Source organism: Mesoplodon bidens, assembly GCF_964165515.1.
Source record: "Mesoplodon bidens genome assembly, chromosome: 4".
Taxonomy (NCBI): Eukaryota; Metazoa; Chordata; class Mammalia; order Artiodactyla; family Ziphiidae; genus Mesoplodon; species Mesoplodon bidens.
In genome coordinates, this window is record NC_138160.1 from 64,423,034 (window position 1) to 64,450,844 (window position 27,811).

The 27,811-nt window shown below is 36.8% G+C and overlaps 1 protein-coding gene across 2 annotated transcripts in view; it reads right to left on the reverse strand.

Annotated features, from left to right (window-relative positions):
* The window catches only part of HOMER1 (homer scaffold protein 1), a 129,616-nt gene that overhangs the window by 65,302 nt on the left and 36,503 nt on the right, over positions 1-27,811 (reverse strand). For both annotated transcript variants that reach the window (XR_014015744.1, XM_081233034.1), the window contains exons 2-4: positions 18,679-18,835; positions 13,041-13,172; positions 9,365-9,457 (exon numbers count right to left, since the gene is read on the reverse strand). Coding sequence is in view for 1 of the 2 variants with exons in the window: in XM_081233034.1 (XP_081089160.1) it covers positions 9,365-9,457; positions 13,041-13,172; positions 18,679-18,835 (382 nt within the window). In the remaining variant the exon portion in view is untranslated. The remainder of the gene's footprint in view (positions 1-9,364; positions 9,458-13,040; positions 13,173-18,678; positions 18,836-27,811) is intronic.

Genomic DNA, 27,811 nt, shown 5'->3' on the forward strand with positions numbered 1-27,811 from the left:
CTTGACAGACCCCTTGCAATCTCTGACCAATAAAACTTCACAATATAACATCAGTGTCCAATAGGGGAGTAGTTGGGGATAGTCATAATTTGTCAACTTGAAAGAATATAAGATTTCCTCAAATAAAAATAAGAAGAATATGTGTAATATAGGAAAATGCTTATAACTAGAAAAAAGAAGACAATATAAGGAGATACCTAGATTATGATAATTTATATACTTTACATAAAAATTATTGCACGTGAAGAAGCACTAGAAAGAAATATGGAAAATATTGATATTAATGTGGTGAGACCAGCTTCCTTTTTGGGGGTTTCTGGTTTTATACTGCTGTATGTGTTTTATTTTACATTTAAATATTTTAACTAATAGTACCATAGTGCTATAAATTATACAAGCTATCAAAGATCAAAAGACTTATTTTCTTGATTCCACATCCTCACTTAACTATTTTTCAATTATTAATGGAACCTCTAGCTTGACCTTTAATTTCATTCTTTTAAAATCTTTCCTCTGGGGCTTCCCTGGTGGTGCAGTGGTTGAGAATCCGCCTGCCGATGCAGGGGACACGGGTTCGTGCTCCGGTCTGGGCAGATCCCACATGCCGCGGAGTGGCTGGGCCCATGAGCCATGGCCACTGAGCCTGCGTGTCCAGAACCTGTGCTCCACAACGGGAGAGGCCACAACAGTGAGAGGCCTGTGTATCGCAAAAAAAAAAAAATCTTTCCTCTGAATCTACTGTTTCTATTAACTGATAGTGTATGAATAGTTTGTAGTATACTGTGAAAACATGAAATTTTGTTTTGCAACAAAGTCAAATCCTACTGAGGGAATAGTATCCAAAATGACTATCTCTAGATCAATTATGGACCATGTCAATTAGCTTGAAAAAGTTTAAGCAGCCAGTAAGAGACCGTGAGGTATTCATATTTGGTTTCAATAAATCGGGAAATTTTTTCTCCAAGAAAGGCCAAACTAAAATAATCAAGGTTGACTGTCCAATCAACTAAACAGTAAGTTGGCCAAGACCTAATTCAGTGGAAATGATAACAGAAAAAATTACCTTGTTAACCTGAAAGGGCATAACCAGTATTAGCAACTAAGGATTTGTTGGTTGATAAGAGTGTGAGGGCCAAAAGTAGATTAGGATTAAAAGAAAGAGCCAGAGGAGGAGTAGTGTGATTTCTGGTTCTTATTACCTTCTGGGGTGAAATAAGAAAGATTATGAGGCATGGGTGTTGGGGAGGCTATAACTGTTGATGCTACTGAAGTAGACTCTTCTTAGAGACAAGCTAAGAAGGAGAGAAGGAAGAAAGGGATAGAGGTTGCAACAATTCCAGCATCTCAACAGGGCAAGCTTTTCTTCTGAAAGCTCGAATATTAGCTATATTTAACAAAAGGCATATTGAAATTACCCTAGACACTATACCTAAAATGAAAACAAAAGCCCAAAGCATGTTTCATTTTTAAGGATGTTTAAAAAAATTAACATTTGCTCAAGAGAACAAGAAATAGTTCTAACAGTACATAAGGGAAATGAAACTCCTTTGCCTTCTAACTACTCCAATTAGGTAGCCACACAGGTAGCCAAAAGTGTTGTGTGAAACCTTCTAGAAATTTTACATATGCTAAAAATAGCACTGTGAAACTAGTTTTATTTAACATATTCCAAACATCTAGTTGTTTTTTAGTTTAAATTTTGTGTAATTTCCTAAACATTCCACTTTAGTGATTCCTTAAAAACCCTAACTTTCATAAAACCTACATTTTATATCTTTAAATCAAACATTAAAATAAAAGGCATGGAGGTATATCTGTTAGACTACAAACTTTTGAGAAAGTAGGATAATTCCTCTTTAGAAAAAGATTCCTAAACTAATATGGCTAGCTACTTCTATGGTAAATGTTTAAGGAAAAGATTATCAAATAATATATTCTTTGATCACAGTTGATTAAAAAATAAGTGTAAAATATAAATAAAAACTGAGATTTAATCAATTTCTATCATCTCTCCATCCTTATTTTGAGAAAATAAAACACGTCTCACTGTTTCTGGGAAATTTCCCTCACACTCCACACCAAAACAAAAAATCTGAAAAAGAAAAATAACAGTCAAATTGAAAAAAAAGTTTGCATATTAAAATGTGAGAGTATCAAGGAAGCAAAAACTAACACGTGTGACCACACTATAAAAAAGGAACCTGAGCAATGATGTAAGATTCAGAAAGTGCTTAAGAATTCTCTCTACTCATTTATGAAGTGGCAAGAAAGCCCTCTCGCAAAAAGCAAAAAGCTCCAGAAATATCTTGAATCACATGGAAAAGAAATGATGTTGGCCCTCACTCCAGGCCAGGCCTTCAGGGTGGTGTCACCAGCCTACTCTCAGGTGTATGTGCCATAGAAGGAGGATGGGGTGTCAAGGGTTAGCTCTACTTAAAGAAAAAAAACTCAGGAAATTGCAGACAATCAATTATTGGTATGATTTATGTAAGAAAGACTGATAATAAAACAAAAGCCTTCAGCTTTAAATCAAAATACTGGTGAACAAATGAAACATAATATTATTGAATTTTAATTTATAAATGTAAAAGAATCTTTTTTTTAAAAAAAAGTCTTTACATTAACTGACTTTTTTTTAAAGATCTTTTTTTTTAATTTATTTTTTTGTTGTGTTGGGTCTTCGTTTCTGTGAGAGGGCTTTCTCTAGTTGTGGCAAGCAGGGGCCACTCTTCACCGCGGTGCGTGGGCCTCTCAACTGATTTTTTAGATTAACTCATCAACTACTGGTTTTGATTCCAACAGATAAGAGGGCTTATGCTGTACAACCTCCTATCCTCCCAACCTGTCCCACTCCCTTTCCACCTGCTCTTCAACCTCATCAAGACTTACATCCTCTTGGCCCTCTGCTATTATGCTAGTTGTCAGGCTCAACCTGGCTTTATTTCTCTCCATACCCAGCCTGCAATAGAAAGTCAATCACCTTAATTATATTCTCAGTAGCATAATCCCAACTTCCGGGCTTCCTTACCTTCCACAACACCCATCTTGCCAATTTCTAATTCATATTATCATTCCCTATTCTCATGTGCCCAAGCTACCAAATGCTATGGGAGAAAATACGTTAAATATGCTGGTTAGTGTCATGAAAATAATTTTGAGCTCTGACTTCAATTATGCTCTTGAAGTGATGAGTATTCTTAGTTTTACTTATTCCCACTTGACTCTTCTTTTTCTTTACCTAACAGCAGTCTCAAACCTCTGTTCAAGCTTTCTCTTTCTTTGACTGTCCTTCTTCTCAGAGAATGATCTAACTCTCCTTCACAGAAAAAATGGAAATAAATTGGCATAGACTTCCTAGATCTCCCACCTATCTGCATCTAAATGTTTTTATCCTTCCCTCCTGTCTCAAATCAAGTAGCTAATTTGTTTCCACCCTTCCCTCTCATATTACCCTCTTCTGCACAATGCTCCATCAATGATCCCTTCCTTCTCATCTCTTTTTCCTTCTCTAACTCCTTCCTTCCATTTAAGAACACAGTCCAGTCACCCCCACACATACATTCCAGAAAAAAAATTCTTAGCTCCATATCCTCCTGAGATTATCACGCTAACCCTTTTTCTCCTCATACAAGAGAACCAAATATTTGTTACCTTATTCTTATTACTAAGCATTTTGGCCTCAAGAATAACCTAAAGTCACTAACTATCTCCTTTCATTCTAGAAAGTGCTTCACATTGCCCTTCCTTCCCAACAGTCCCTGTATTTACAAGTGGACTCCACTTTGTTAGGTTGAAAGTCCTCTTAAAGTCTCAACCTAGTGGAACTCTGCTCCCTGCACTGCCAAGTCATTGTCTCCAACTTAAAATGCTCTTCTCTTGACTTCGGTGCTAACATTCTCTGCTGGTTCATTTCCTACTTCTGTGTTTTTCCCTATATCTCCCTCAAATTCCTTAAGTGACCATCTTTTTTTAAATTATAATTAATTAATTAATTAATTTTTATTTTTGGCTGTGTTGGGTCTTTGTTGGGGGAGTGCATGCGGGTAGTGGGTGCTATTTTTCATTGTGGCGCACAGGCTCCTCATTGCAGTGGCTTCTCTTGTTGCGGAGCACAGGCTCTAGGTGCATGGGCTTCAGTGGCTGTGGTGCACGGGTGTAGTTGTTCCGCGGCATGTGGGATCCTCCCGGACCAGGGCTTGAACCCGTGTCCCCTGCATTGACAAGCGGATTCTTAACCACTGTGCCACTAGGGAAGTCCCTTTAAGTGACAATCTTTAAGTGACAATTTTTGACCCTTGTCTCTCCTGTCTTTCCATCCTATTTTTTTCTGGATGATATCATTCTCACCTACATCTTTAACTATTACTCATTTGTTCATGAGTAATTTGTTCCAATTCCAAATTTCTAACTACACACTATTCACCTGTATGTCCAATAGGATTGAAATTAATTCTCTGAAGTAGATATCCTCCTTTGAAGTTCATGCTACAAACCAAGAATAGAAGTTTCAGAAACATCTAACTTAATATCTTACTTTACCATTCTCCCTTGCCTTCACTATTTCCTCAATTCTTACATTTCCTCCAAGTTCAGTCAAGTTCACCATTATGTCTATTCCCTCCCTCTCTATTTTCACTGCCAATAACTAGTAGGTAAACCCAATAGAGAAACAGATAAATACTCCATTGGGGCAAGTAACAGGATTAAAGACACATATCTCCACTGTCCTTACTTTGGAGAGCAAAAAAAATATCCAGAGAACTCTAGTGAAACTTTCCTGAAGTTGTAAAAGTTGTTCTCGTGGTATTTGGTTCAGTAAAACCACACTTGTCATATGATACTAAGAAGGCATCATATTAATGTATAGGCATTCACTAATTCTAATGGTATATTTGTGGGCTAGATATATAAATAATATAGTTTACGATAGTAACAGTTGGCTACTGCAGACCACTTTTCAAAAAATCCATTTATAGCAGGATAATCTAAAACATTTGAGATTTATTGCACTTGAAATGTCCTTAGAAATGATATAGTTCAAACCTCTGACCTTACAGATTCAAGAACCATGGCCAAAGAGACCAACTGACTTTCATAGGATCAAATAGCTAGTCACAGAGAGCCTAATAATCACTTACAATAAACCAGTGCCATTGGGTAAATATAATTTATTGTTAAAAGGAACATTTTAAAAATTATGGTATTTATAACAAAGCTAAATAAACTTTATTTTTCTCTGAAAACACACACACACACATATAATCCATTTTTTCTATAAAGTGAATTCTAAAAAATCTTGAGGAAAAGGTTTAGACATACTAAATATAAATCAAGATAGCTACTACAATATATTTAATGCTATACAACCTGATATCTTAAATGGAAAAAAAAGCCCATGACTTTTGTTTGGCTACAAACAAGTGATGGAGTAAATAGATTTTACTCAATTTAAAAGTCTTAGTCAACTGACAGCTAAAAATTATTTTTTTTCTAAACTCCAATGAAGAAAAATGTGGATTAAATGATCATATAGCCCCTTTTTCTTCAATGCATATTCTGAGGCAAGTGCCTAACAAGTTAACTGAAATACAGTATTTTTAAAACCATGAACTATGTAAGAAATTTCAAGTTTAAAGTCAATCATCTCTCTTGATTTTATATCAAATTGACTGTTTAAAATATTCCCATGGAAACATGAGAACATAAGATCTCCAACAGAGGAAAAGTTCTAAATTAATGTCTGTTATTTAAAGAGAGATGCAAAAGAAACTGACAACTAATATGTGATTCAAAGTATTCCTAGAGATGTTACCACCTTGATGAAGACAACATGAAGATTAACTGATATGACCATATATTTATATCAAGTATACAACATTAGCTCAAGAGTCTAAGAGGGAATTGGCCAACTTTGTTCTAAATGCCAAACTCCTTTTATCACAAGTCTTTAGGGAGATGGAATGGTTTGTCTACAGCACTATTTCTTAAAGTCTGATTCCCCAGATCAACAGCCATCAACATCTCTTGGAAACCTGTTAGAAATGCAAATTCTCAGGTCCCATCTCAGCCCTTCTAAATCAGAAATGCTAAGGTTGGGACTCAGCAATTTGTGTTTTAACATGTCTTCCAGGGGCTTCTGATATAGGCTTTATTCAATTAAGGCATCTGTATTTTTCTAAATAACTATGTCAAGGCTTTACATCATCATCTTCACCATTACAGCCACATTGGAAACTCAGCTGTTAACATTTATTAAGCCTTTACTATATGCTAAGCACTTTGTAATCCTTATTTAATTCTCACAATAACTTTGTAAGAAAATATCATCCTTATTCCCATTTTATGGACTAAAGAAAATACTAACATGCCTAAGTTCAGAAAACTAAAAAGGGTTAGAGCCCAGATCAAAGCCAAGCTCTAGAGTCTACATTATTGCCATTATTATATGACAGTGTCAACATGACATTGCCATTATCATACTTACTCCACCCAACAATCCTGTAAGGTAAGTAATATAATACTCATGCTGCAGATGTATAAACAGACTTGGGTTAAGCAATTTTTCCAAGATCACATAGAGGCAGAAAAAGAATTTATGTCTAAGTTTGTTTGACTTGAAAATACATGCGCCTAACTGGTCTGCTATACCACCTCGAATAAAAGCGAAAGCTATGACCAACTCAGTGTCTACTATTATCAATTATCCCATTTAATCTCTCTACCCCCTTTGCTGAATTCCTGAGTAACATTCTAGTCTTCAGGCAGAGTGTTAATTTAGTAGATTGGGTTAAACCAGTGAGAATCAAGCTGTGCTTTCTAGCTGAATAGAATCAGAGTGGCCAAAGGTCATACAATTCGAGTCAAAACAGAAATAGTAATGACCTCTGTAAGGGACTGTCATTAAAAAAAAAAAAAGAAAGGAGAGGAAGGAGAAATGAAAATACAATTTTCCCCCTATTTCTCTGGCTCTGTAAATTAACAATCAGACTTCAAATATTTTAAAAAGATAAAGTAAGGTCAGTATATTTTGGCTCTCAAATACTAATGAACTTAAGACATTTCTTTATTCTTTATATTTCACAGCACTTTCTAAATACAAACATCTTTGATATATTCCTTTGATGAAAGTAAAGGCTTAAAGACATTCCTTCCACCAAAGAGAAGCAGGTATCTTAGCAGCAACTTGTAACACTTTATGACAAAGTAAACAAAAACAAGTTATGATTAGAGAAGCAGGAACTAAGCACAAGGGCAAAGTGTAAACCATTACAATTTTACTGGAGTTTTTTCAGTATTCTCTTATTGAATGTGTTATAGCATCCTCCTGTGACACTAGAATCATTCACCTGAGGAACTGGAGCTCCCAACGTGTACTGGTACTGAATTTTAAATAGGCTTTTATGCTTAAAAGCATCACTACATTATCACAGCACTTAGGGAGATAGATTCGAGGGAAGTTTCAAAATGATCATTCTTGTTATTCCAGGTCACTGCAAGTACAGAGGAGGTATCATGGAGCTTTGGCTTCAATCCAGAGTACGCCTTTAGTCTGTGAGGAAATATGTACTTTAAGCATACTCAACAGAACTCTTCTTTCCTCTGAAAACACTCAAAACTATTTATACCAGTAGGGTTTACCAAATAGAGTTGGGTACCAGGGGTGGGGAGTTCGGAAGGTGAAGAGCAAAATATTCTCTAAAATGTTCCAATCATTTGGCTAGTCACAGAATTCCAAGGCAGTTACTATTTACTCACTTAATAAAGTTTTATGTATATCAGCTACTACTGACATATTCCACAGAAACATTGGTAATATCCAATCCTACCTTTTATAAAATCTCCTAAGTACACTTCAAAAACAAACAATTACTCTAGAGAAGAACCCAGCATAAAGCTGAACCTTACTCTTAAGATGACAATTGAAATAAAGATTAACTTTAGAAAAGTCTATTATTAAAAAGCTGAAAATTACTGGCTTTCTATGAGTGATATTATTACATTAAAACCTTTGTGAAAGTACTGAAATGTAACTATTTAATGAATTTTATTTGGAGATGTAATTAATTTCCAACTGAAGAAAGACTACAATGGACAAGTAATAGGTATTAACTCATTTGTTAAAGGAAAAAGGGATGCTTTTTCTTTTCTTTTTCTTTATTTATTTTTTATTGGAGTATAGTTGCTTTACAATATTGTGTTAGTTTCTACTGTACAGCAAAGTGAATCAGCTATACGTATACATATATCCCCTTTTTTTGGATTTCCTGCTCATTTAGGTCACCAAAGAGCATTGAGTAGAGTTTCCTGTGCTATACAGTAGGTTCTCATTAGTTATACATTTTATACATGGTATCAATCCCAATCTCAAAAAGGGATACTTTTTTTTTTTTTTTTTTTTTTTTCTTCTTTCTTTCTTCTTTTTCCTTTTTTCTCAAAAAGGGATACTTTTTTAAAACCTACAACCTTTGGGTCTCAGTGCTGAGATGTAAAATGTCCCAACTGTCAGATTTAAACACACCTTAAAATCAGGTGGAACAAACTATATTGTTTATATATTTTTATTTTCTGTATATTGTGATGTTTTGACATCTTAAAAAAACTTTCTGTCTAGCCAATTCTTAGAGATAGCAGGGGGCTAAGGTGGGAGCATGGCTTTGATATGCAAATTAACCACTCCAGGCCATACCTCCTCTATCTGGCCCCTCCATCCCAGGAGACAATATTCCTCTGCCTTAATCATCCAAGGAGCCCGGTAACAGGCAACTAGGAACTAACTCTATAGTTTACAGCCCACTGAAATCATTCAGACTAGCCAGTCCTAAACTGTTCACCCTGCCCTGCCATTCCCAACAGAAACCCCAATACAGGCTCTAGCCTTGGTGTTCCCCTGTACTCTTGCTTTCTGCCCTCTGACCACCCTGAGACATCCCTGGTGCCCCCCCAGAGGTATGTCCTGCCTCCTGTTTCTAGGACCTGTGAGGACAATAAACTTTTGTTTTCCCAAGCCTCTCCTATGTCTTCTCTTGAGAGGCTGCACCCGACTGACCATCACAGAACACAGAATACAAACAACAGTGCAATCTATGTTTTTTATATACAATTGTTTTTAAGTTGTATGCACATTAAAAAACTGAGTTTTAATTACTAAACAGATTTTTCCCCCTGAGATTCTTGTACACATTGGTATATAGGAAAAAAACCCTTTCTCCACTAGTATGGATTAACTGAAGGGTGCATTTCTATGTCTACTTTGGAATCCAATCACCTTAATTTTGCCATTATTTTCCTAAACTTATCTCTGGCATAAAGGATACCATCTAAAATGAACAAGGCTTATAAGTAAGAATAGAAATTAGATACCCACCTGTGAAGGTGTACTGGTAAGTTCCATCTTTTCTTGTGATTTCTCCTTGGCTAGTCGAGCAGCTTCTTTAAATTCCTGAAACTTTTCTGCAAACTGAATGTAGAAAGACTATATACATTAATCAAATAAAAATAGGTCTTAATGCCCACTTTTATCTTAGTTGTCTTCCATTTTATGGAATAACTGACTCTTACACAGCAACTTAGCCCTCAAATCAATTACATGCATCATATGAAAATGACAGACAAATAAACCTAATATCAAACATTTGCACACTAAAAAGTACTCTGACAGATCTCATTAAAAAAGATCATGATAAAACTAAGTTAGAATTGGGTTTCAGCTAGCTTAGTTTTGTCTCTCCTTGGTTGTTCAGATATACTTTACTAAGACCAAGGTGTGGGGTACAGGTTGGGAGTGGAATCAGTAAAGATGGGCATACTATGTTTGTTTCTCATGGAGAAAACTAAATCGCTTAAGTGTCCACTCCTAACCATCTCTGTATCTGGAGCAAGCTTTTAACTTTTTCTAGAATATAAACTCTTGTATTATGTAAGGCATTGTATTTGCAGCAGTACAAACAGCAACGTTTACTACTGTCAGTAACTGACATTACTAAACCTTCATTTCCAAAGATTCCTAAACAGCTAATGCACAGCAGCAGAAAGGAAAATCAGGACGCCACAAAGGTCTTTAAGATGGGTAACAATTTAAAAAAATTACTTTATGTGAAATGCTAACTCTTAGGAACCCATGGTAACCAAATAAACGTCATGGCCACAAACAGTATCTATTTATGAACTGGAAGTGGAAACTAGTCTGCCACTGTTCTCAGAGAGAATAAGGCAAGGCTACAAAATAACCAAATTAAAAAAATCTAAAATCTTTGTGCAACTGAAAACATCTGTTATAGCTAGCAATAAAAATATGAAATTATAGGTCCCTCTTCGAACCCCATAAGCCAACCCTGATTTCATTGCCATCTTGAGAAGGACAGCTTTGTAAGGAAAGGCTCATGATACTCTGACCTGCCAATAGGGAGACGGAGGAGGGCCAAAATTAAAGTTGTCATTATTACAACTTTCCTTCTTAAACCTTGTTACCCCCACCTACAACTTGTAGATCAGGAAACTGAATCTGTATTATTATACTTATCTAATTAAAGAGAATATCTCATTACTGTAAAAAAAAAAAGTCTGAATATAGAGCTAAAAAGGTCTCATTCACATTGTTGGAACTGAAATAAAAGCAAAACCATAATTAATTTCTCTTTATGTAATTTGAAATAATACACAAAGTTTTTCTTACACTAATTTGGCATTCCAAAGTAGTTAATGTTTAAAATTCTTCTCAACTTCATAAAGACCCATGCTGTTGCTAATTTTTATAGGTTTAGGTTTCCATGATAACAAAATACAACTTGATAAGCACTCTAACAATCCAAGCATAGTTGGAATTTTTCTCATACATCAACCTTAGGAGACCACAAATTTCTTTCAATGCTGCTGCTCTCTCACATTTTGAGAGTACCTTGCCTAGAATTGCCTTCAGAGCCTTCTCCAAACTCTTACAGTGTTTCATTTCATGTATGATTTTAGTGACAAAACAAGCCAGACTATTTACATGCTTGCTTCACTTATGTAAAAGATTATGTACTCCTTTGGGTCCCTTATAGTTTACAAAGCACCGACATTAATCTTCAAGGTAGCTTGGAAAATAAGTCATGATTTTGTGATCTTTGGACCAAAACATTCTGAAGAGACTGATCATAAGCTCTTAGAGCCAAGTCTAGTGAATAAACAAACTAGAGTTGGCTCCAGGAGCTACTGAGTTGTTTCCCAATGGTTAATCCACCCTCACAATACAATACTAGAATTCGCTATCAGTCAGTTTGGTCAAAAACATATGCTAACTTTAAAGAGGAAAAATAAAATTCTTTAACTATAAAAGGTATTCTCAGAAAAAAGATCAGATAAGAGGAGACAATATGATTGACAGAATTTAATAAACTATTTCTTTGCCATGTTAGCTATTTGCCCAGTAACTTGAAAGATGTAGTAAAAAAACAACAACAACTTAATATAGTCAAAATTACTTAGGCTCAAAAATCATTTCATGCAGGTTTGAGAAATTAATCCACAATTTAGTTTCTTTGTTGTCAAGAAATTCAGCAAGTGTAATATAATTATAGTTTTACTGTTTTTGCTATAGGCTTTAATAGACAATTTCAAAAGAAAATTTCCAAAAAGGTTCTGAGTAACAGCAAAAATATTAGAATAAATGTGTAATTTCCTAAGGGGATTGTTTATGGAGGGGCAATGCTTAACTCGATGCCTGTGTCCCTGCTATGTTGAAATACTTTAAGTCTAAAACTTATAACTTTACCACAGCTCAAGAAATATATTTAGAGAATATAATGGGTGTAAGAGAAATGAAATCAGTTAACACTTGTTTGTTTTAATCATCTTACAGAGAATGACTTATAATCAAGACAAAAGTTAAAATAGTTGTAAAATTGAGCTTTCAACTCTAATTTATATCAAAAAGATAACAAAAGCACTTGAAAACAACAGTGTTAAGGAAAGTTTACAACTAAAACAAAAGAAAGATTATTTTAACTACTGAACTATCTAATTATAATTTCAAGTCAATAAATATTCACAAAAGTGTAAGATTTTTTAAAAGAAATAATTTTTAAGAATCTCAATGATTTCTATAACGAACAGTTTAGGTTTCACCTAAGTATTAACGGTGTATATCTAACAAGAGCCTGATTACCCTGCACTTGAGCTATTTCAACTCTCAAGCCATCAGATCCTATGTATACCAAATCATACATAAAATATGGTTCAAATGTAGGGTTATTCTTTTAACTGAATGCTTCAAACAGAGAAGTTTTAAGCATAACTCTTTGGGTCTGGTGAGCATCAAATGTGAAGGGAAAAGTGAGTAATCCTCATCTCCTTGATCATCTTGTTATCCTGAGATTGTTTCCTTTTCCTTATAAACTCTTTCTTTGTGACATCCACAAGAACTCAAGATGCTGCTGGTATGAACACTGCATGGCTTTTGTTTATATGCAGGAAGACTGTTTTATTTCCAGTATTTAGCCTGGTGATGCTCTGTATTTTATCAGCCGTTCTAGCCACAGTAGTTTACTTGGTCAGTTCCGAGAACTCCTCATGGTGTCTCTTAGATCTTACTCTGTGTTGCATCAGAGAGCTCAGAGTAATTCTCACCCAGACAAAGCACCACTTTCCTAAACAGTAACTTATATGTGCCTGCTATTATGTCTGAAATATCACTATCAGCTTGAGTTTTCACAATTCAGAAGCGTTTGGTGTCTACCTATCTTACAGAACATCAACCAAGGATGCTAACTCCCAAGCAAAGTCCATTCTGAAGTGATAATTCCCACATTTTATTTCCTATCATACCTAGTTAACCACAAAAACCCTCCTCAATCAATGGTGACTGTTTTTAATGTATACAATGTTTCCAACCGACAGTGGGATCCACTGATCTCTCACTTCTTGCTCTGCTGTCTCTACAGTCGTTCTGAAATGATTATCAAAGAAATTTCTCCTACATTTTATACTCTCCATTTTCTATTATATATTTAAGACGTCTGACTTGAAGATGTAGATTTCCACTCAGATCTTATGATTTAACTTACTTTCGAAAGATGATGCTCAGAGGAGAACCCCAGTCCATAAACAGTGTTTGCCCTGCTATCAGCCCACTGGCCAAACTTCTGAGATGTTTTAGTAAATGTCATGTTTGGGGTGATGGTGCTGTTAATTATTGCCTGAAAAATAAAACAAGTATGAGTAACCAGCCAAAAATTCGCAAATAGGCATTTAAGTACAGGACTATTCAGATACATAGAAACTCAGGACTCCTACTGAGCCACAATGTTAAATATATAAAGAGAGTTAGAGAAACAGTTTTTTTTTTTTTTTTTTTTTTTTTTTGCGGTACGCGGGCTTCTCACTGCTGTGGCCTCTCCCGTTGCGGAGCACAGGCTCCGGATGCGCAGGCTCAGCGGCCATGGCGCACAGACCCAGCCGCTCCGCGGCATGTGGGATCTTCCCAGACCGGGGAACGAACCCATGTCCCCTGCATCGGCAGGCGGACTCTCAACCACTGCGCCACCAGGGAAGCCCCGAGAAACAGTTTTTAACATTATAAGTGACTGTGGCAATATGGTAATAATAGAACTATAAATATAATGGCACTCTACCATAAATTTCAATACTTTACAAGCAAAATAAGTTTTCCTGTGATGCAAAAACTTTTAAAGAGTTTTTAATGTGGTCAGTGTCTTCTCTTTGAACATTTAAGATCAATATCTATGAATTTTGGATGATATTCACCGGAAGCAAGGAGGTTTTAATAGTTGTTTATTTAAAAGTAAGGTCCCCCTCTCCAAAGAATCTTTCGAAAATGAAGGCAGCGATAGAACAAATTTTCTATTTGATCATTATTTTCTAAAATCCATCAACAAGAATTTTCTTAAAGCCAACTTACCTGAAATATACTGTGATACAGAAAAGACTTTCAATCCTTTAGTAAGTTTTCCTTTACTCAAGAGAAAAACAAACCCTTAAGTATATACTTTGCTTCTTTACATATAAAGTGGTATAAAATCATGGTAATGAGAATCACTATCACTTCTGTTTATAACAGTTTCTTAGAGAACTAGTCTTTTAGTACTTTATTAAATATTAACTTTGCTGATCACTTTAATAAACTTCAACTACTCTTTAACACATTAATTTCAGTTCATTCATCCCCTCTGCCAGTACTGTTAAGGTGTAGAATCAGTTTTAGTTAAGTAGTCTAATGACTCTGTAACTGAGATTGAGATTACAAAGTGATCCCAGTAATAATAAAAATAGATACGTTATCGGGCTTCCCTGGTGGCGCAGTGGTTGAGAATCTGCCTGCCAATGCAGGGGACACAGGTTCGAGCCCTGGTCTGGGAAGATCCCACATACCGCGGAGCAAGTAAGCCCGTGAGCCACAATGACTGAGCCTGCGCGTCTGGAGCCTGTGCTCCGCAACGAGAGGCCGCGAGAGTGAGAGGCCCGCGCACCGCGATGAAGAGTGGCCCCTGCTTGCCGCAACTAGAGAAAGCCCTCGCACAGAAACGAAGACCCAACACAGCCAAAAATAAATAACATTTAAAAAAAAAAAAAGAAAGAAAAAATAGATACGTTATCAAACCCATAAGCAGTTATTTGGTGAACTATTAAATGTGGAATAAGAATCAAGCCTTCCAGAACAAGGCTAAATCTGTACACCTCATGAACAACAGTATAAACGTAAATATTTATGAGCTATGCAGGTATTGGTGAAGTTATAATGAATGCATGACATTTGTCCTACTAAAGTAGACAGTAAGAGAGTGGTGGCTTGCCTTCTCTCACAGACAGTAGACATGTTATCTGTTGTTACATGAGAGCCCTTATTCTCTATAAGCATTTTCACCTCTAACAAAATTTATACACTAATATACTGCCTTACCCTTTGGTTCAAAAGCTGTTTTTCCTGGCATGTCATTTTAGATCCTGTAAAATGTAGCTAACAACTGCTCTAACATGCAGGGTTGTCATCAAATGAAAGATTGAGTGGGAAAGAATATACTAATGAATGGTAAGGACTCGTTTGGATATGCAACTTTTCGCGTGTGCAAATACTTACTAAATGCCAAGCACAACTCTAGGAACTTTAGATACAACAGTGAGAAGCAACATAACTGTGGATTACATTCTAGAGCAAGAAGAGTCAGTCATTGAACAAATAAACAAGTAGCTGACCAATGAAATTTCAGAGAGTGGTAAGTGCTGTGAAGACCATAGACCAGGATGGGATCAAGACTGAGAGGCAGGAAGGCAAGGGCTGGCCAGCACTAGTTTAGATTTGGTGGTCCTTGAGTGTTCCCTGAGGAGGGTGCATGTACATGTGAGCTGGGATCTGAGTGTTTCCAAGGAGAGATGGGCATCTTACAGCTGACTCTAACAACTCTCACATGGTGAGGCGACCACAGGCTTTATAAGGCATGTAAAAGGTGTGACTCATGAGCTGCTGGTCACTGACCTTCTGGTTTGGCTATTTCAGACTAACTTCTTTCTGCTTTTATGTTTAAGAGTTCCATTTTAATCCCCATTCTGAACCTTTCCTTGTCTCCATATGACTTGTTTTGGGATTCTTTAATCAGTGAATAAAACTTTAAAATAATAGATGATTCTGCACTTAAAATTATTTATTAGAATTCTTAAAATAGAATGCTACTATAAATCAATTTCTAAAAAATTTTTAGTTCTTTAAAATAAATATGTCTCTCAATCCCATAGTTCTTGTCTTTTCAAGGAAAAGAAGTAGAAATGCTGTGTCATTACCAACCATATAGTGCTCTGATCCTGGCCCTTGGTCATACTGATGTCTCTGCAGCAGGATTAGAAAACCTTCAAGCAAACTTGACACGCACAGAAAAGGCCTTAAGTGAGAACAAATGGATGTTTTCTAATCAGGGGCACCTAAGGTTTTCCCAACTCATCATGTTGTGCAGAAATAGAAGTGAGGGTGGGGAAAAGAAACTCACCCATTTAGCTGCATCAAATAAACCACTGCTGCTTACCAAAAAACTACTCCTGCAGGAAACTGCAATAGTTAATAGCATCAGTTTAGAAAAGTAACTAGAAAATGGAAAATGTGATAGAAGATATAACTCCAGTACAGAGAGTAGATTTTATTAAAAGAAACAAAAAAACTTTTTCACAAGAGTTATATAAGAGCCTAATAATTACAAGCTACAAAGTATATTCAAAAATGGAAATGACAGAAGCAATAGTTCATACTGCTTCAGGAGAAAAACACATGAGGATTATTTAATCACAATGGACTTGGGCCTACTTTACTTTTATGTATCATTTAACTGCCCTCTCTAATAAAACCACATCTTATCCATGGTTTGGGTCAAGAGAGAAATACAAATTACAGAGAATTGAAGGTTCAAGTCAGGGAAAAGAAACAAATTAACACTCTAGGGTCTGAGATTATAATAATTAATATCTGTTAATTTCACTAAACAGTTATAAAATGTGGCAAAATTATTCTTCATTAAATAAAGCTTCAGAGAAATGAACTATTGCTATTTCCCAAGTCCTATAAATCCTGAGTAAAAATGAAAAGAGGATCGATTATTCAAATAAATACATGTTAGTCACTTATGTACAAGACAAAGTGCAAATAGCCCCTGGGGTCCTATAATCCAGTTAAGGAGATAAGGAATGAGCACATAGAAAAAACAGACTGAAAGTTCAGCATTAAACTAAATTATCTTTTATTCCCCCAAACCACTAGGCAATACATAATAAAAAGCTGGGGGCTTCCCTGGTGGTGCAGTGGTTGAGAATCTGCCTGCTAATGCAGGGGACACGGGTTCGAGCCCTGGTCTGGGAGGATCCCACATGCCGCAGAGCAACTAGGCCCGTGAGTCACAACTACTGAGCCTGCGTGTCTGGAGCCTGTGCTCCGCAACAAGAGAGGCCACAATAGTGAGAGACTGGCGTGCTGCGATAGTGAGAGGCCCGTGCACCGCGATGAAGAATGGCCCCCGCTTGCCGCAACTAATGAAAGCCCTCGCACAGAAACGAAGACCCAACACAGCAAAAATAAATAAATTAATTAATAAACTCCTACTCCCAACATCTTAAAAAAAAAATCTGAATAATATGAATAATAACAATAGCAAGTAAGTGTTTGTATAGTGATTACTATACACGCTTTAAGTGTTTTTGCCTAAATTAATTTACTTAATCTTCACAATAATCCCACGGTGTAATGATGTAGTTATTTACATTAGTTCTTTTTTACAGATGAAGAAACCTGAGACATGAAGACATTAAATATCTTGCTCTAGGTCACATGGCTAGTAAGTATTAAAGTAAAAATTCAAACCAGATGGTCCAGCTTCAGAGTCTGTGGTCTTAACTCTACACTGAACTGTGAAAATTTCCTAGGAATTATCTACATGTATTATTCAAAATTCCTTGAGGAAAAAATGGAACTTCCCCCCTATTGAAGGGTATACTCCATCAGGCACTGAGGTAACTAAGTGCTTTGTAGATACTAACTCAATCCTTACAACTACTACTGAGGTGAGAACAATGAAGCTCAGAGAAGTAAACACATAATTTGCCCCAAATCAAAAACTTCATAGATGGTAGAATTGAGATAGAAACCCAGGCAGTCCATGCTAGTAAACATTTTACTATCTGCCTCTCCTAACAAATAAAAACAGGTCTTGTCCATACGCTTCTCTTCTGAATAATGGATGTCAGCTTTATTATTGAATACTGAACTTAATATTGAAAGACTTCCTATGATTTAGGGGTTTTTGAACTGCCTACTAGACTATAGAAGTACATCTGGGGCTTCCCTGGTGGCGCAGTGGTTGAGAGTCCGCCTGCCGATGCAGGGGATACGGGTTCGTGCCCCGGTCCGGGAAGATCCCACATGCCGCGGAGCGGCTAGGCCCGTGAGCCATGCCGCGGAGCGGCTAGGCCCGTGAGCCATGGCCGCTGAGCCTGTGCGTCCAGAGCCTGTGCTCCGCAACGGGAGAGGCCACAACAGTGAGAGGCCCACGTACCACAAAAAAAAAAAAAAAAAAAAAAAAAAAAGAAGTATATCTGAAAAGAAGTCTAGTTCCTCACTAGATAACATGCTCCAAGAGTAGAAACTGTGTCCATCCTGTTGAAAACTATATTCCTAGCACCTAACACAGTGCCTGACACAACAGATATGCAATGAATATTTATCAAATAAACTGATTTCAAATTTGTAGAATATTTTGGTATGTAACTCAATATGTATATATAAGGTGGTTAATCTAAGTAATTTAGGGGATGAAAAAGTTGTTACCCTAAAAATGATCAATTTTGGGTTTTTTTGTGTTTTTTTTGTTTGTTTGTTTTTTTGCAGTACGCGGGCCTCTCACTGTTGTGGTCTCTCCCGTTGCGGAGCACAGGCTCCGGACGCACAGGCTCAGCGGCCATGGCTCACAGGCCCAGCCGCTCCGCGGCATGTGGAATCCTCCCGGACCGGGGCACGAACCCGTGTCCCCTGTATCGGCAGGCGGACTCAGCCACTGTGCCACCAGGGAAGCCCCAATTTTGTTTTTTAAAAGGTAAGTTTTTAAAGCTCAAAAGAAAATATTTTATTTTAATGAAGATAAAAATCTGAATAAAACTGAAGTGTATACTATATAAAGCAAAACAGCAAGTTTATTTAATGTAAATGTAACTTACCTTTGAGCCATCTAAACTGATTATCCTATACACGTTTCTTGTGCTGTCATAGAAATAAGACACAGTAACTGCGTGCTTGCTGGTGGGTACCCAGTTCTTCTTTGTGTTTGGGTCGATCTGGAAGACATGAGCTCGAGTGCTGAAGATGGGTTGTTCCCTGTAGGGGAGAAAACAAAATGACAGGATGAAAGCAGCCACTTTTATTCCACTGGACAACAGAACATGAAAACTGTATGATTCCACTTACCCCAAAATTCCCACATCCTTGAAAATAAGAGAAACTTTCTTTGAAATTTGAATACTCAGTATTATAACATTCTTTAAAACAATTACAGTCAATCCTTATTATTTGAAGATTCTGTATCTGTGATTTTGCCTACTCAGTAAAATGCATTTGTAACCCCAAAATCCATACTTGAGGTACTTCCTTGGTCTTTTCCAGTGACCTGACATGTACCTTTCCACCCGAGGTTGATCAAGGTAGCACTCTGCCTTCGTGTCTCAGGTCTCATACTATAAACAAGTGTTCTTTTTGCAATCTGTTTAGCACCATGAAGTCTGCATTTTTGTGCTTTTTGTTGGTGCTTTCACTGTTTCAAATGGCCCCCAAGCACAGTGCTGAGTGCTGTCTGTTCCTAGATGTAAGCAGACTGTGACGTGCCTCATGGAGAAAAAATGTTACATAAGTTTTGTTCAGGCATGAGTTACAGTGCTTTTGGCCATGAGTTCAATGGTAATGAATCAACAATATATATTAAATAGGGTGTCTTTAGATAGAAACATACATCAAACAAGATTATTATTGATTGGCTGATGCAAATGTTGTGACCAGAGGCTCACAGGAATCTAACCCTGTGTTTCCCTCTGGACAATGGTTCAACACTCATTAATTCAGTGTTTGTGGTGACTTTATAGAACAAAACCACTGCAAATAATTAGAACTGACGATATGCTGTTTAAATACAAGTATCTTATATGTGACTCTCACTAAGTTAAAAGTTTTTACCCATTTAAAACTACATTATTCTGGTAACAGGTAAAGAATTTACTGGGAAAGTTTACTTTCAATATAATCTCTACTATACTGAAAAATATAAGGAAAACAAAGTAGCCCATCATCACAGTATCTTTTATTTAGATCAAGTAAGGCCTTAAAGATAAATGAGGTTTTTAAAATTATAATTTCAAGAACCCAAACTTATCAAAAATGTATATTCAAAATATGATTACAGATTTCTTTTACAGTCTGAAAAAACAAGCATGAGATGATCTGTATGTGATAGAAGCATTATAAGGCAAATTTTTCCAAGTTCTCAGTAAGAATTCTCTTGTAAAGAGCATTTACCAAAAACTTTTTTGGAGTCCAAATGTTTCTTTCATTTACATAACACTTTTCTTTCCTAAATCAGCTTAAGGTCCTAAAGAGACTTTTAACCGGTATTATATATATAATGTTAAAATTAATTAAGTTTAAATTTTTTAATTTTAAAGAATTAAAAATGTTTTCCAATTTTAAATTTAAAGAAGGGAAAAGAGAGTATGGAAAAGAGTGAAATTAGAAAACAGGCAAGGCAAATTTTGGTCTTTGGCAAAATGATTCTTCGGATTAATAATAATGGGCTGGGTGTCACATATGTCTCCTATGATTTACTTTAGCCCTTAGAGAGCTATTAGGAAAGGGAGGTACCTTCCCTGTATGTAACTGGGCTCTTCCCAGTTTCATTTCTGGAAACCACCATAACAACTGTTCTTATTAAAGAATCACTTTTGAAAGGAAGTGAGTGATACATTTTATGCCCCTCCCTAAAAAATGAAGCAGAAAGTCATCACTTCTGGCTTAACTGCCATTATACATGGGTTCATTCAGCAAATAATTATTAATAATCTGGCAAGGCGCTATGCCAGGATGCAGAATCCTTCCAAATTAGGAGTAGGCCCTGTTCATTCCCTTTCCCCATCCTCAATCCTCGACTTTCACAGTAAGGCTGGTGCTACATTTGGGTTATCGTCCAAAAGCCCTGCAACCTCTGCTTTTCTTTTTTTTCACCTTTTAATTAAAGTTCAGTGACTGCAGCTAGTTCCAATTCACAGGGAAATTCATTCACACAAAATGCTATTTTTTAAGACACATAAGGAAGGGAAGTGGGCCATTCTTGGCTCTATTGACTTGATACTATTTTTTTCATTTGACAGGGGATAAATTTCTAGATAGTGTAGGCTGATAATTATAAGCATGTGTTCTAATAAATGTATTTTCCAAAAAAGTAAAACTGTTAAGACAACGATATTGCTTTTGCAAGCCTTATATGACCAATCATCAAATCCTTATTCAATGGAAATGCGATGTTTTGAGTCCAATAAATATTTTCCACACCACATTAATTCACACAGTGTAATGAGTTGCACAATTATTCCACACAATTTAATTCCATTCTAAATAAAAACCTTTAGGGTAAACTAGCTATTTTACAAGCAAATGACGTCTGACATCAACTAAATATGCTGTTTTCTTCAATTCTTTTCTGAATAGCTGATTTCTTAAAGAAAGTTATAGTTCATTCAAAGAAAAAAAAAGTTGTAGTTCAAGATCTCTGTGGTTAAAGGCCTAGCCATCAACATCTGGATGATAAAGACTAGGGAAATAATTTTACAGCTGATACACAAGGAAGAGAATTCCTAGAAGTAACGAGGATGTTACTACGCCTGTCAGGGCATATAAGCAGATGATTCACCCTTTTATGGAATATCTACTACATGGTAAAAACAGAGAGAGATGGTCTTTGCCCTTGAAAGGTTCAGTCTGGTGAGGGAAGACAGATATGTTAAACAAATAAAATGCTCTTCACCATGATAGAGTCTCTGAAAATAAGTGGGTAAAGGCTACTGTGGAGAAACTGATGCCTAAGTCTGAAACCATGGCACAGTGGTTAGAGGGCATAGTACTTAGGCATGTGTAGCAAGAACCTCAGTGAGTATGTGTGCCTTTGAAGAATGAGGCTAGAGATAGAGAAGTCAGTTCATGAGGGTACCCGCTGGAAACTACTGAGAGATGTAAATAGGAACAGCTTTGCATTTTAGAAAGATAAATTTAGTAGCACTGAAAAAGGTGGGTTGAAGGGAAACAACACTGGACATAGGGACACTAGTCAGAACCTTACAAAGGATCCCAAGTATTAAAAAAATAAAAAGAATAGGAGGTTAGGGAGTGGAATGAAGACATGAGGAGGGGCTAAAGGTAAATTTAGAAAGTAGAATCAATAAGATAAAGTAACAGTTTGGATGTAGGGCAGTGGTTTATCAAACAGGGGTGAGTCGTCTCCCAGGGGACATTTTACAATGTCTGGAGACATTTTTGGTGGTCACAACGGAGGGAGATTGCTACTGACTTCTAGTGGGAAGAAGCCAGGGGTGTTGCTGAACATCTACAATGCACAGGACAGCCTCCTACAACAAAAAACTATCCAGCCAAAAATGTCAACAGTGCCAAGGTTAAGAAATCATGATGTAGGGGATGGAGGAATCTGAGTCTTCTGGGTTTCTGGTCTGGGTGACTGAAAAGAAGACAGTGCCACTAGGCAGTATGGTAAACAGAAAATAAAGTCTGGAACAGGGGGGATGGTGAGGGAAAGGATGAGCTCAGTTTTAACCAAGTTCTGATGCCTACAGGGTTTGCATGTAAAACTGTCAGGAAGGGAACTTAAAATGTTAGTTTGGAGCTCAGTAGAGAAAACCAGGCTGGAGTGAAAAGTTTTGGGAATCATCAAGAGAGCTTATCACTAGTCTGTTTAAGGTACATTTCAACACTAAGCATGTGGAAAAACTTCATTTTAGAGAAAAGCTGTAGAAGCAGCTTAAAGGATCTGAAAAGCATCTGACACTGATTATCCCAAGTGTTCAAGTGCTAATACTTTTTCAAATAAACTGGATGGCGCTCATAAATAAAGGTTAGACACACTACTTCCTTTATAACAATTCACACAAAACTAACTGCATCAAATACCAGCATTTTCCAAAGTATGTTCTATGGAACCAAAGTCCTAGAATTGAGTGTTCCATACTTATATAAGTTCTGCAAACACCTACGTGTTCTACTCTGAAACATTTATAATGCCCGTTAATATATTAAAGGTTCTGAGAAGTCCTGCAGTAAAGAAACCCATTTAACCCTGAATAACCCAGCATGCAGCAAAGTGATCTGATCCTAGAATTCTTTTTCACATAACACAGTAACATCTCATAGGACTTACATTTATAACCACAATATGAGAATCAAAAGATAAATTTTAAGGTAAACACATCTCACTGAAAGCCAATCTGTATATTCTACCATCTTTATTGACCTTACTGTTACTAGAATATATATATATATATATATGGCATAATACAAAATTGAGGCCTTAGTCATGACTACAGTATTATTTCTTAAACAGATATAATGACACAAAGTAATTCTCCTAAGAAATTAAACATTAATCTAAAAATCAATTTTGAAAGCAAATAGATTTTTGCATGAAATGCTTTAAACTAGCTTAGAGAAACAAAACTAAACACAGAACACACAGAGACAGACACACACACACTTTAATCCTAGAGAATCATCTACTTTGTAACTTCTTACATCAATAGTCAAGACGGGACTTCCCTGGTGGTGCAGTGGTTAAGAATCCGCCTGCCAATGCAGGGAACACGGGTTCGAGACCTGCTCCAGGAAGATTCCACATGCCATGGAGCAACTAAGCCCATGCGCCACAACTACTGAGCCTGTGCTCTAGAGCCCATGAGCCACAACTACTGAGCCCACGTGCCACAACTACTGAAGCCCGCCTGCCTACAGCCTGTGCTCCTCAACAAGAGAAGCCACTGCAATGAGAAGCCCGTGCACCACAATGAAGAGTAGCCTCCACTCGCCGCAACTAGAGAAAGCCCGCATGCAGCAACGAAGACCCAATGCAACCAAAAAGAAAGAAAGAAAAATTAAAAAAAAAAAAAGTCAAGGCAATGAGTAGCTCAAATGACCTTACAGTTAGAAGGTTACTGAAGTGTTTTCCAGAAGGTTCGTAAAATAATTCTAGGAAGTTGGTATAAGAAGAATTCTGAAGGTCTTAACTGTGGGCTAAAACTCTGTAAAAGTACTGATACTACATACATAGCAAAGTGGATATGAAGAAAGTTATGGTTTCAAACAATTGCCAGACTTTCCACTTAATTTTCCAAAAGAAAGTAGCCTGGCAGAGGTTAAAGGTATAAGGTAGATGATACCTTCCACTAAGAGTTTGACATTGCTACAGACACTGCTGGCTGACTATCTGCCAACTATTCCTTCTGGCTCCTTCCTAACACACCTCACATGTTCTCTACCCTCCTCCACATGACTGTGAGCTTCACTAAGATCATCAATGCAATCCCATTCTCCTTGCCAGAAGTCTGCTTAGGAAGGGACCTCTGAAGCAGTTCTGGCTCATGAGATAATCAGGGAAAGTTTGCTGGAAGCTTCTGGGTACACTCACAAAAAGATACACACATAAGGGCTTCCCTGGTGGCGCAGTGGTTGAGAGTGCGCCTGCCGCTGCAGGGGACACGGGTTCGTGCCCCGGTCCGGGAGGATCCCACATGCCGCGGAGCGGCTAGGCCCGTGAGCCATGGCCACTGAGCCTGCGCGTCTGGAGCCTGTGCTCCGCAACGCGAGAGGCCACAACAGTGAGAGGCCCGTGTACCGCAAAAAATAAATAAATAAATAAATAAATAAGATACACACATAAGAAGGGACGGTCTCTTAAATAACGTTGTGTTTGCAGTGACATTTGGACCTGAAGAGTCATCTTAGGACCTTGAGGGCAGCTAACCTGAGAACAAAGCCAACACTGTCAACAAGAGCAGATGGAAAAACCAGGAATCTGTTTCCTTGATTATGTCATTGAATCGATGACTCAGCCTCTAGGCTTTTTATGTGATAAAACAAGTTTCCTAGTTGTTCCAAGCAGTTGTCATTTAAAAAAATTACACAAATAATAATTGAGGAAAGAGGTATACATATAATAAATTCTGCAATAATGTGCTCCCCAATAAAATGTGATTGGTGGTCTTCCAGTTCTCCTGGCTAGCTAGCACACACTGGTCATTCACTAACTTTGTACACAGATCCACATACAATTAGATTTTTAGGGCCCCATTTAATACTGTAGAGGTAATCAATGGAAAAATTTATAAGGCTAACTGATTGAGATGGGTGGAAGAAACATGGAAATCATAAAAGTTCATTATCAATTGACTTTCTGCTATAAGGATTTAATATCCAAGTCTTTTAATCAAGAAACAGCAGTATAACAGTGTGTTAGAGATATGCAGACAACTACCAAGAGAAATAAAAATGGGAATTTGTAATAGCAGTTGCCTGGGGGGACAGGGCTAGATGAAGGACAAGATGAGATAGGAAACTAGTACTTGTCTTTACAAACCTTTAAGTACTATTTAACTTTTAAAACTTGTTCTAGTACTAAAAGATTTTCTTAAGTGCCACAGTGTAGGAAGCTACACTTATATCACAGTTAATGCTGAGAGAAGAATGCTTTAGGGGCCACTTTTGAAGACTGCCAAAGAACCATAGAATAAGTGACAATTTTTAATAGCTTGGAACTCAACTAACTTAACAGGACATCATCTGAAAGCATTCTTATTATTCATAAAGAGGAATAAAGGGAAAGTAAGACAGGAGCAGAAATTCCAAATGTGTCCAACTATGGCTCTGGAAGTGCTGAAGGTATGTCCACTTCCTTCCTTCATTAGAAGTAAATACACAGGAAGTAAGACAAAAAACATTCTACCTTTAGCTTGGTTTTTGGAGTTTGAAGTGGGAAGAGAAACGGGACAATACGTGTTAAGGCCAAAAGGACATGGGCAAGGTTGAGACAAGGAGTGGATGGACACAAATGACCATTTAACCTCAAATGCAATGCCTGAAGAATTTAGTCTCAGTGCCATTATGAGCTGGCACAGCATGTCTTCAGACAAGCTGGAGCTCAAGCACTGGAATGTCCTCAAAAGAACTGTCCCGGGGGCTTCCCTGGTGGCGCAGTGGTTGAGAGTCCGCCTGCTGATGCAGGGGACACGAGTTCGTGCCCCGGTCTGGGAAGATCCCACATGCCGCGGAGCGGCTAGGCCCGTGAGCCATGGCCGCTGAGCCTGCACGTCTGGAGCCTGTGCTCTGCAACGGGAGAGGCCACAACAGTGGGAGGTCCGCATACTGTAAGAAAAAAAAAAAAAAAAAAAGAACTGTCCTGTACTAGTTAATAATATAAAGTGTAATTCCACTGGATTATCAGGTAATTGGTTTACTTCCCCTATCCCACCATCCAGCTCTACTCTCCCAGCACACGCCTGTAACAAAAATCTTACTGACTACAACAGCTGTTTTGATGCGGCTCAAAGATTATGACTGCATATTATCAGCTATGTATTTCTATTACCATGTTATGTGTTTAACAGGTGATTACTTATCCATTTTGAATTTTCTTTAAAACAAACAAATAACACATGCTTCCTCTGAGGCAAGCAAAGCTTTATCCGACTAATGGCTACCCCACACATAGTTGTACCACAAGCGCGCCATCTAGTGATGAACCAAAAACATAGCAGGTGTTTGTTTAAACTTCCAAGTTACTATACAGAAAAAACAAAATCGTAAAGGAGATTGCTATAACATAGGTATACAGACTTAAAATGTGACACCAACAACTACAGAACGTCTTTTCTGGAAAAATTCTTAAAAAGTGTATGATCTGAATTCCTTGGTCTTTGAACTGGTTAATTACACATTCAAACGAAAGATTTTTTAAGAAAATCATTGTATCAACAATTGTGCATCAGAAATATCTTCATGACATCAGGTATTTGACTTAATTAGCATATCTGAAGAAAATATAATCAAATAAATTAAAATTTTCAATCTGGAGTTTAAGATTACTAAATTATAAAACTGTATTTCAAACAGTAACAACATTGTTTATACTCCTTATATACAGCCTTCATTTTAAGTTTTCTTTTTTTTTTTTCCTCAGTCTCAGTCCTTTCATTAAGGCACAGCACTAGTTATTAAAAGGGATTACAGTACTTATTTACGTTGGGCACTTTAATCAGTAGCTACATTTAAAAGATCAAAGGAATATGTTCAAATTCATAGGAAAGAGCAAGTAAACCCACTCAATGTATATATTTAAGCAACATCTTCAGTACTCAAAGGACCTGGCTTGCTAGGTCCTTTGAGTATTGACTTCCAAGTGACATCATCTCTGCCCCACTCCCCCTTTTAAAACTCTATTTATTTCAGATAAAATACTTGGTGTTTTAAAATATATGAGGACATATTCCTGGTAACTCAGTTACATTTAAAATTAGTACTGTACTTTCAATTTCACTAGACTTTAAACATTCTTCTTTTCCCAGTTGATTTCCACTACATAAAGCTGTATTCTGAGAACTCACAGTATACACTAGGGAAATCTAAGGAAAATAGCCTCTTGTTAATGAGAATTTAATTCTTGTTAATATATATGGCACATTCCCCAAAATTCCAAAATAAGTAATTTTCTAGTAGACATCCAATTCCTAGAAACTTTTTAAGTGAATTAAATGTTAAAAGATTATTTAAGTTCTAATACCAACAATACTTCAAGGAACAATAATACTCTTAGGTACTCTTTTCCTTTACACTTAGTTCAAACTAACCAAGTGAATATGCAATCCATATTCTATCTGAACAAGCAAATACTCTAAAAAATAAACTTATGATTGAAGAGAAAGATCCAAAGGTGTTTTGGCAAAATACTGAAGAGAAAGATCCAAAGGTATTTTGGCAAAATATTAACATTTGCTACATTTGAATAGTGGTTGCATAGATGTTACATTATTCCCTGTATTACTATGAATATTTTTAATTGTGCAAAACAAACAATAAAACCGCACACCATTTCTCTAGAATTCTTATTAACACTGAGAAATCTGACTAAATCAGCCACATTTTATTTTATGCATATGTAGATCTTTTTTTTTAAACTGCTGTGCAAAAGTTGGCACTATGATCAGAACTGTACTATCCAACACGGTGACTACTGAGCATCTGAAATGTGGCTAGGTCAAT